At 34.6% G+C, this 11260-nt stretch overlaps 2 protein-coding genes across 2 annotated transcripts; one reads left to right on the forward strand and one right to left on the reverse strand.

Annotated features, from left to right (window-relative positions):
• The first annotated feature begins 569 nt into the window (after positions 1 to 569).
• LOC112026488 (3-deoxy-manno-octulosonate cytidylyltransferase, mitochondrial) lies at positions 570 to 5484 on the forward strand. The gene is made up of 8 exons (XM_065773803.1): positions 570 to 883; positions 2145 to 2190; positions 2985 to 3071; positions 3162 to 3286; positions 3757 to 3896; positions 3976 to 4027; positions 4132 to 4242; positions 5056 to 5484. The coding sequence occupies exons 1-4, from the start codon at positions 659 to 661 to the stop codon at positions 3197 to 3199; spliced, it is 396 nt and encodes a 131-aa protein (XP_065629875.1). The 5' UTR covers positions 570 to 658; the 3' UTR covers positions 3200 to 3286; positions 3757 to 3896; positions 3976 to 4027; positions 4132 to 4242; positions 5056 to 5484.
• An 816-nt stretch (positions 5485 to 6300) lies between these two features.
• On the reverse strand, positions 6301 to 10805 carry LOC112026515 (probable 2-carboxy-D-arabinitol-1-phosphatase). Its single transcript, XM_024059205.2, has 7 exons — positions 10498 to 10805; positions 9037 to 9188; positions 8187 to 8306; positions 8018 to 8117; positions 7555 to 7694; positions 7341 to 7420; positions 6301 to 6736 (listed from the first exon to the last, which is right to left on the reverse strand). Exons 1-7 carry the CDS (start codon positions 10649 to 10651, stop codon positions 6610 to 6612), a joined length of 873 nt encoding a protein of 290 aa, XP_023914973.1. The 5' UTR covers positions 10652 to 10805; the 3' UTR covers positions 6301 to 6609.
• Positions 10806 to 11260: the final 455 nt, after the last annotated feature.

The following is an 11260-nucleotide window of genomic DNA, read 5'->3' on the forward strand; positions in this document are numbered from 1 at the left end:
AAACTATTTTGTTTTGAGATAGAGTGACATTAATAACCACTTTAATGACAGATAGACAAAAAAAGTTTTTGTCAAACGATAGCCGATGTTAGGAGAGTGGATCAAAATTTTGAAACTTCAAGGACAAAATCAAAATTTTTAAAAACATTTAAGGTACAATTTGTAATTTAGTTTTTTTTACATGTTAGGTTTTTTTTTTTTTCCCTCCCCAATTTGGAAAGAAAACAAATGGTGGGTTTAAATAGAAAACTTTATCGTCCATCCACTCAATTTCCTCGATTCCTTTTTACCCGAATCAAAAAATAGAAAATTACAATTTTCTCTTGTTTTCCTCCCAAACCAATCAGAGCATAAAAGAGATTAAAAATAAATTTAATAGGTTTAAAATTAAAATTTTCATTTTTAAATTAAATTTATAATTTAGAATTGAAAATTTAATAAGGTTGTAATTTTGATATTAGTAATTGTCAATTTCTTATGGGAGAAAATCATCAGAACGCACCGTTTGGCGGAAGCTACAAGAAAAGTGGAAAAACGACACTGTTTGATTTCCCGCCGTTAGGAAGCTTCCTTTCAATTTACAATGCTATAAACACGCGCGAATACCCTCACTAGCACCACACGCGCCACTTCTCTTTGTCTCAACAACTGAAACGTCATGAGTCCCACATCGACCACGTCTAGCACCACCGGTTCATGGCTTGTGCAAGGCCTACTCGCCGGGGCAGCCATAGTGGTGGCGGCTGGAGCTTACGCGGTGATATCCACGCGCCGAACCGCAAAGTATCGGAGCCGGGTTGTTGGTATCATACCCGCTCGTTTTGCTTCTTCACGATTTCAAGGGAAACCCCTGATTCCAATCCTCGGAAAGCCCATGATTCAGGTCCTACATTTTACTCTTTTTTATTTATTTTTAAGTATGGCTCTACATGTTACATGTTAACAACCTTAAATAGTTTTGAGATTAAGGTTTTGTTGTTTTAGTTGATGTAAGCTATGACTCTGACTCTACATTTGAAACTTCAAATTTTAGTTTAGAGTTGAAAATGTCTTTGTTTTTCAATTGGATTGATTTAGTTTTGAGTCCAACCGAAAGTCAAATATAGCTAGCTTGTTAAATTATTTATTTATTTAGTTTTTTAAGTACAGTTTCATGGTCTAGACTTTTTTTTTTTTTTTTTGAAACTAGACAAATGCTTAATTGTTAAATAGCCAATTAAAAAGTCCTTGGTGCATGTTTTGGTTGATTGAAAATGGCAGAGTTGTTCCTTACAGTTGTTTTGGTTCTCTGCCTGCTACTATTGCCCATAAAGCTATTTTATGTATTTTTGGACTTGCTGAGTGAGATGGCTTCATAAATTGATTCAAAGTAGGCCAAGAGTCTTCTAGCTCAATAGCATTGTCCAGTTCTCTCATTAAGAACAACCTGGGTTTGAATCCCCTGTCCTCCACTTGTAAAAACGAGGGGCAAAAAAAAAACCGACTTTTGTTTTTTGTGTGTGTGTGTGTGTGTGTGTGGGGGGTGGGGGGGGGGGTGGTTTGGTCTTAAAAAAGGGCGAGGGGGACCAACCGTGGCTTCCCTACCTGGGTGTTACCATCTTAGCTCCTCCACTCAGGACCTAGGAGACACAGACACGGGTATGACATGGTAAAACAGCTGCTATGATACCAGTATGACATGGGTAAGACACGGGTTCAGCACCCTAATGAAGTGTCCGTGCTTCCTTGGAAAACCAATGCATGAGGTGTTTAGAAGGAACAGGGGCCAAAAGCACTCCCTAAGGTGAATTAAGCCCAAGTCTGACCTCAACCCCACCCATAGCATCAGGGGTTTCAACAAGAGTAGTTAAATTACATATGCAGACTTTGTTCTTGTTTTCATAGTATATGGCTCATCTCAGGAAACTGTCAGTTCATTGGGAATTGTAGATGCAAAATTACACGAATTCATTTACTACTGTGGAAAAGATTTGAATTGAATGAGGTGCAATTTTTGTGTTTTTGGTCAAGGCACTAATTGTCCTTGTAATCCATGTTTAATCTCTTTTTGTTCTTGTTTCAACCAGTATGTCTTTAAATATTATATGCCCTGCACAGGTTTACTGTAGTTTATGGATTTTGTTTACTAAAATTGTGCTTGGCAGAGAACATGGGAAAGAGCAAAACTTGCAACCACATTAGGCAAACTTGGTATGTCCTGCAATTGAGCTTCATATCTTTTTTTTTTTTTTTTTTTGTACCAAAGATGGTTGACATCATATGTTGTTACTAAGGGGATAATATCCTTTCGATGTTGACATTTTGGTTACTTACCAAAATAAAAAAGAAAAGACAATTACGGTACAATGTAAGAAAGAGGCAAAGTCATGCACTATAGCTAATGAAATTATGATCCTCAAGATCTTCTGACATTTTATTGGGTTAAGGTATGAGTGTTTTTACCTTATGGCATGTGTTGCAGTCGTTCTTTATGATATTCTGAAAGATGCAGCTTTGATTGATTAGCACCAAGAGAGAGAGAGAGAGAGAGAGAGAGAGAGAGAGGATCAGGTTCTATGTCTTATTGATGCAGCTAACGCCACTGAGATTTGCATTGTAATGTTGCCTCTGCTCTGGATCAAGGGCAGCATTAGTCTTGCATGCTGTAGTGAGGGCATTATAACAAACTACCCAGAAGCAGCAATGTAATCACTTTATTTATGACTTATCTTGCATTTAAATGGCAATCTGTCACAAAATGATAACTTTAGCAAATTTGGTTGACTAGTTTCACTCCATGATTCTTCTCACCTGTGGCAAGGGAAGCTATTTTAAGCATCAAATATAGGATTAAACTAATGATTAATAAACTAAAACAATTGAATCATTTTGAATTGATTCAGCACACGCCTATCATTATATGATAAGTTTTTTAAAAAGTAATCTCTCTCTCTCTCTCTCTCTCTCTCTCTCAATTTATAATATCTCGTTTTCTCTTCTGCAAGTTGTGGCCACCGATGATGAGAGGATAGCAGAAATCTGTCTGGGATTTGGAGCTGATGTGATAATGACGTCAGAATCTTGCCAAAATGGTCAGACCAGTGGCTCAACCTTATTAGTCACATTTATTTTTGTATTCATTGAATAGAGTCAGAAGGTTATCTTAATTGCTTGATCGGCAGGAACTGAACGCTGCAATGAGGCAATTCAAAAGCTTTGAAAGAAATTTGACATTGTTGTTAACATTCAAGGAGATGAGCCCCTTATAGAGCCTGAGATAATAGATGGGGTTGTCAAAGCTCTGCAGGTAAGTTATTTTCTGTGCATAAATAAGATGGCCATTTGTAATTTTTTCTTTTCTTTTTGGAAAATGGTGGCCATTCATATCTGGAACTAAGAAAGTTACACATTAGTTACATTCCTCTTCAACACGGATGAAAAGGACATATGCTATTTCTTTACATTTTATCTTTTGATAAATAAAATTTGGTTTATTGACTCTTGTGTTATCGTTTTATTTATTTATTTATTTATTTTTTTAACTCCTGCCTTAAGTAAATAATATTCTTTCTTAGAAAATTGTTCTAATTGACAGAAGATAAGAATGTGGCTAACCTGTAAAACCTTCTCTCATCACACTCAATATCTTGTAGTATCATCTGCAGGACAGCTACATATTATTCTTTTGATATAAATATAATTTTCTGTCTTTGGGTTGTTCCTGATTTTTGTTTTCCTTTTCCTTATGAATTGATTGGTTTAGTTTAAGTACTGCAGGCAGCTCCAGATGCTGTATTCAGCACTGCAGTTACATCTTTGAAACCTGAAGATGCATCTGATCCAAATCGAGTGAAATGTGTGGTGGACACTCATGGAAATGCAATCTATTTTTCAAGGGGTCTGATCCCGTGTAACAAGTGAGTTTTATTGAATAGCCTATTTAGATGCAATACAAAATAGAGTGTGTAGCCTTAGTAATTTATGTATGAAACACAGGTCAGGGAAGGCCAATCCACACTTTACATATTTGCTTCATCTTGGTATCCAGGTATTTATATACCTGTATGTTTAAAAGGACTGTTGCTGTGAGGTTCTTATGTAAGTAATTTCTGTGTGGTCTTTTACCACGCTGACTTTCTTTTGTCTTGCCAGAGCTATGATACACAGTTTTTAAAGATATATCCAGATCTTCCACCTACTACATTGCAGCTAGAAGAAGATTTAGAGCAGCTTAAAGTCCTTGAGAATGGCTATAAGATGAAGGTATCATACAATCATTTGTTTTATATTTTGATTGACTTGTTCTAAATTCATTTGATCAATTATCTGTCATCTGTACCAGTTTAACTCTTCATGGATCAGAGTCTAGTTATGGTTACATTTTACCCCATGCTCCTTTTTCTTTGGGGGTGTGTGTGTGTGTGTGGCGCAGGACAGCCGCTGACCTCACCACTTGCACAATGATATTTGTGTTTTGTCTACAATTAATGATGCTCATGAATCATGACACCTATTGAGTTTCAGTTTGCATTTGCATTTCAAACTGGGCATATCAACTTGTTTTTCCTTTGTTGATTGATAATGTTGAGTGATTTGGAGTATCCGCTGTGCATGGTGCTTGCAGATGATAATATATCCATTCATTAAATCTAGTTAGTCCACATAAAGTTTCTTAACTAAAAAATGAGAGGAAAACTCATGACAGAAACTATATGACCTCAGCGGCATACATTTTTATGGGCATAAGTATGTAAAGCTATTCTATTATGACGCGTGTGTCCTAAGTCACATCCTTTTGTTCATTACATTAATGTAACTCCCAAAACAAATTTGAATTTTTTGCTAGAATTGTATTTCACTGTGAATTGTCCTCTGCAATTAATAACATTCTTAGAAGTTGATGCTGAGATGACCTTATTTAACTTATTGGGTTCACCTATGAGTTGCTGAAATTATTCATATGTTAGTACGTCTTTGTGGATCACAATTTATATTGGCTTTTTTTTTGTTTGTTTTCTTAGAGATGTGAAATATTTTTTAATAAATTTCACAAGCGTGGTACATTATTAATCACAGGTGATCAAGGTTGACCATGATGCTCATGGTGTCAACATTCCAGAAGATGTCAAGAAGATAGAATTGTTGATGCGGGAAAGAAATTTGTCTTAGTTCTCAACATAGAAGAAAAAGAGAGAACCCTTTTCTTACTTCATTTATAATGGGAACTAGCATGATCTAGAAGTTCTTGCAGCAAATTTAATGTTTGGACTTCTGTTTCCACTTGCCATCATTTTGTTTCCCTGTTTTGAGTCAAGCCTATTTGTGCTAGTTTTCTGCTGTAAATTATATTAAGCCAAGTACTAGATCTAATTTTCAAGTTACATGTATAATCTAGCTATCCAACCAATTTGGACCAGTAACCCCTTATCCAGTCTCTTCACCGGCTTACTGTCCATCTGGGTTTAACAACAATGTGTGTGGTGTGGACATTACTTGCAAATTTGATTAATGAGATCTTGTTTCTTTAATGACAAATTCAGAAGTTTCATTCTCAGTGTGAAGCTAAAAGTTCTCATAAATCCAACATTGCAAACATCATTCATACAACCTTGCGTAAACTTTGCACTTAACTGGTCCATGAGTGTATTCCATTGGTATCTTTTACATTAAGATAATCTACCCTATCTCAAGAAGCAGTTCTTTTACAACCACACAATTTGCCACAACTCGTTGATAACATGCGTGACTGTAATTGGTGAACCATAACTTTCACATGGATCCACAATTTTTTTTCCACCATTCACAATTGCACATCTAGATTGGGGTAAAAGTTGTGGCACAAAAGTTGTGTCATATGTATACTTTCTCTCCAAGGAATGGTACCATTTGATTTTGTAATGTACGTTTTTTGGCCTTGAATTTCTTTACATGCATGGATGCAATCACGTGACTGATCTCCTGCAGCCTCACCTGCTTTCTCGTGGAGCTGATGTCCAAGCAATTTATGCAGTGCATTGATCTTAAACTTAATACCAAATTACAAACTTTGCTCAGATGGCAATGTAAGTCATGTTTCTTACAAATAAGCCTCACCGGAATTCCTAACAAAATTTCTCAACATCAGTTGTGAAGATGAGTGACAAATAGCTTCTTTTTTTCTTTTTTTTTTGACAAGGGATGAGTGACAGATTGCTATGGCAAAGAATTATGGGAGACCAACAATGAGCAGGCTGATGTGTGTTCCCATAAAGGTTTCAGAAGAGTAAGCAAATTCAGAGAGTACATATAATATATATACACGCACATATAGGGAAGGGCAGGTTCAAAAAAAAATCCCTTAGTAATTTGAGTAATTATTGAGAGTAATATGCTGCATGAATGTACAATCCAGCCATGAAATTCCAAGTGTTATTCTACCATAAATACAATTGAGTCTTAAGATTCTCAACTTCAAGGTTGAGATTTTTTATTGGAATCAATCAGTGTATTGCTGAAATAAAAAAACGTTTTTTTTCTCATTTTCAACTCTTGAGTCTATTGTCCTCTGAATCTGATACACAGAGTATCCTTAGACGTTGGGCAGCAAGGTTCGCTCCTTTCTTATCAATGAATGCGACATATCACCAAGTTTCAGTAAAGATAGAAGTGATCGCTATACATGTGGGCTGTCATGTTCAAGGATTGAAGCATAGCTTCTCCTCTTTTGTTGAAGTTAAAAACAGATATCCCACCATTATTCACATCTATTGCTCGGAACCTGAATGATTAAAAGCTTTATTAGGGTTAATTGCTGAAGGAAATGAAAAGTGCATAGTTTGTCACCTTTCGTTATGATGATATTTCATGGTCAATCAAAATGTGACAATAATAGCAACAGTGCAGAATTTGTTATTTGGCTAACTAGTAAAGAAGTGACCGAAATGTGCCACTGAGCAGCAGTACCATTCTAATATCGGAAAAAGAAGGCAACTCACCAAAAATGAGACACAACAACAGCAACAACAAGAAAGGAAAAAACAGGTACAGCTGTAAATAGTAGGTTATTTTACTTACGATCTTTGTAATAGGTTAACGACATTATCCAGAAAACCAGCAACATTATTGTTCATATTTTTATAATTTATGAGGATCTGGGAAAGGAATACATAGATTTTGGTAAGATCAACCAAACTGTATGAGGAAAGTTTCATTAAGTAGTAATGTTATTGGCCAAACCTTCACACCCTTTTTATGAATGTCATAATTTTTAGATTCATATTACAAAATGATCCAGAAACCTTTTTTAATAATCAGAAATATTTTTGCAATGATCAGCAAAAATAACCACCTGGGTGGCTGCATCTATTGAACCAATTACGTACCTCTCTGGTGGTAGCCCTAAAGCTGTACAGATCAGTGCCCTCAAAATTGATTTGTGAGTGACAATCAAAAAACTCTCTCCCTGCAGGTGAAAGAAAAAATGTCCATATGTTCATCCAAAATAAAAATAGAAAAGAAAAGAAAGATATTCATATTACAACTAATTAGCTTCACAATAAGAAAAAGTAAAATAACAATATTAAGGGAAAAGCTTACAGGTGACAACAATATTTCCCTCCAAGCCTCTCTTGCTGTTCCCCATAGTTTTCGTACTGGGTAGATGCCATTCACATTGAAATTAGAGGGATCTTCTCTCCATGCTGTATACTCCTTTGGATATCTGTCCTTAGCATCCACTGCCTCCAAATTCTGAATGTGATTTAGTTTTACGCATAAAGAAATAAAGGAAGGATATAAATCATGCACAATTACAAATCCCCAAGTTAACTAAAGCAAGTTTGAGCAGGCTAGAGAGGAACCTTTTTTTTTCCCCCCTTTTATAAAGTTTCAACCAGGCCAACTGAAATTTTAACCGAGTTGTGACCAAGTCAAGTGAATTGGGTTAAAATATTGACTAATTTAATGAGTAAGATCTAAAGAAAGCAATTAAATCATGTCACTACAAATTACATATACAGTTCTCTAGTTTTAGAACTATATGAATAAAAAGGAGACTGACCATTTTTCATGCCTTCCAGATAAAATAAATGGGCTTCCTTTAACGAATCAAGGAAAACAAGCGGTTCTTTCTTCCCGTGCCATATAACTTCAGCAGTGGACTGCATTAACACTCAGAGATAAAATGGTAAATTATGAAAAATCAACATGCTAGATTGTGTGAGTCAAACCTTGGCACGAGATATTGGACTTGAAAAGCACTGATCAAAGTATATTTTTGCCAAGGCTTTCCTGCACCTCTCTGCTTGTTTCACTCCTGTTTCCGTTAGGACAGATAAGTTTGAGCTTCCCTGAATGTACATATAGCAATCAAGTTATTAGCTAAAAACTTAACAGAATGATAATAGACAAAGAGATGAATGAGACTTGAACTTTTGTTCAACCACAAAAACCCTCAAGGGGAAACGTTTACCAAGTTGGACTAAATGTTTCCTTCAATCCTAATATAGTGAAAGGGAAGAGACATAAGTAAATAAATAACATCAAATTTGGAAGTCTAGGTGCTTCTTGTCAACTAATGAAACTCAGAACTTTAGTGTTTTAATGTGCATGTGTTTGATTTCTGTCATTTTACAAAATTATAAGAGTAATGTTGAGACATAATTCTTATCAATGAGAATAATAACTTATGATCAAATCTTGTAACACATTGACAAACTTACAATGCTTTGGAAAAGCTTATCTAGCATAAATACAGGGCAAAGAAGAAATGGGACTAACTAGCTTATCAACCATATTCTTTGAATTTCTAGCATTTCCTTTGGGTGGTGACCCTCAGTATGTTTCAAAAAATTAAATAAATGATGATTAACTGATTATTAGTGGATTTGAGAAGCAAAGAAGTTGCACTTACGAACAAAACATTCAATTTTCACATCCTAAACCACAAGACAATCATCCCCCACTCCCCCCCGCCGCCCACCCCCCCCCCGCCCCCTCCCCCAACAAAAAAAAAAAAAAAAGAATAAAGAATGACAGAAGATAAATAAATGAATTATAAAAAGCAGAGAAAAAACTCACCTGAACTCTACCCTCTTCATTCCAAGAGCTAAGGCCATGCCTCACAAGAGTTACTTTCTTAGATGATGATATTGACTGATTAGTAAGTGATGTCGTTGCTTTTTGAAAATCATATGCACCACCAGTCATATAGCCATCATTTTGAAAATTCTCTGTCATATATGCATTATTAAAATTAATTCCAATTGGAATAAATATTTGCAAGCACTTCAAATTCATTAGAGCTAATGAATTCCTAAAATACATTCTAGTTTTTACATTTGTATATATTCATTTCATGCTTCCTTAGATCCTATAATAACTGCATTGGATGAAAGATTTTCTATAGACCATTTTTTGTTAGCATTTACACTGCCGAACTGGGTTCAGCCATATCATTGAATTCATACCACTCTATAGCTTTGGGAATCTAAAATTATCAAATCCCTAGAAATCAGTCAATACCCCTTTGGGAAATTATGCAAAGAAGAAATCCATGCATCCATTTCTCAAAATGGGAAGGTAACACAGCTAAATAATATAATATCAGATGGATTGAACATCCATAAAAAGTTTCACAAAAAGGTAATGTACTTGAATAACAGCCTCTAAGCACCAGATCCTTAAACATCCTAAAACCCATTTATAGCAAGTAAAGGGACAAGTGACAACCATCATGCACATCCCAATTATAAGTAAACCACAGAAACGTTTACAAGAAAGCTGTTTCCATGCACTCGTTTCCTCTTTTCTGTAAAGACTAAAATTTAAGCATTTATCAAGCAGTAGAGATAACACATTCCCTTTTACACTAAACAAGCAACAAAAGTTAGCAACAGCTATTCAAGATAGGCATCATCAGACGTTTTATTTTTTTATTTTTTTATAAAGCAACTCTTTATACTTTTTAATTTCATTTGTAAGAAAAGGACCAAAAAAAAAAAAAAAAGGTTAGCATTTATGCATGGACACTCTAGGGACACTTATGCATACTCATTAGGAGGAAAAAAAATTATATTAAATTTTTTTTTTTGATTTTAGATATGTTTTGAATGATTTTGATCATTGTATTTATTTTGAAAACTTAAAATAAACATAAAATATCCCTATATATAAATAAAATGTACCTAAAAATATATATTAATTAAATAATTAATTTCTTTCAACCTAATAGGCAGCTAATTTCAATCTTTTTGGACAAATAGAGCAGCTAATTTTTATGAGAAAAGCTTCTCATAAAGAATGTCAGAGGGGTTCTTGTTAAGTTTCACTGAAGTTATAAAAACAATAGGAATAGAAAGAGACAAACTCAGACTTAAGAATTTTTTTAAATGGTCAAACTCTCTGAACCCATCAATGTTCCCAACTTTGGACTCATAATGGACGTGATTTTATTTCATAGGCTAACAAAATATGAACTTATAAAGTTTTAAAAAATAAAATAAAATAAAACAGGGTTAGACTGTAGAGTGATAAACTTACCAGTTATTAGAGGCATGTCTGGGTTAGAATTGGAGCACTGAACTGTGAGTGTTGCATAAGAACGATTGTGGAGGTTAGCGAGTCTTTTAGAATCATATACGGAGCTGGAACTTGAACATAAGAACGTAGTCAAGGTAAGAACTCCAGAATTCATCTTCTTCGAGTGGTTGGTTGGTCCAACTATGAGATGTCTTATTGTTTCCTAAGTTTCTTATCTGGGTGGTCTCTGGCTCAGTCGCTGAAGATAGTTTTGATGCCTTTGTGGGAGATTTAGTATGTGGTTGGCTGTACATAACAGAGATTTGCATAAGTTTTGAACATTGATTGGTTTTGACAACGTTATCTGATGGGATGTTGTGATTTGATTGGCTTAGATATGGGTATTTATAGCTGTGTGGTGATCTCTTATTTTTGTATTTATTTTGTATCAAATTATATCATAGTATCAAAATTTAATAAATAAGAGGCAATATGTATAAAAATAAACTACCCATTAACACATGTTTTTCATTTGTTAGTGAAGCAGTTTTTTTTTTTTCTTTGTTGATATGTCTCACACTTATTGAATTTTGACACCGCTGACATGGTATCATTTGATATAAAATACCTTTTTATATTTATCATAGCAAAAATTCTAGATCATAACTTATTCTACATATTTAACCACAACTCATTTATACGACTGCTGTGAGAGTTTGAAAAAAAAAAAGTTAGTTTATGTGAAAATGACAAGTAGCCAATCATGTAGAATGGTTATGAGAAT

Source organism: Quercus suber, unplaced genomic scaffold (assembly GCF_002906115.3).
Source record: "Quercus suber isolate HL8 unplaced genomic scaffold, Cork oak 2.0 scaffold_80, whole genome shotgun sequence".
Classification (NCBI taxonomy): Eukaryota; Viridiplantae; Streptophyta; class Magnoliopsida; order Fagales; family Fagaceae; genus Quercus; species Quercus suber.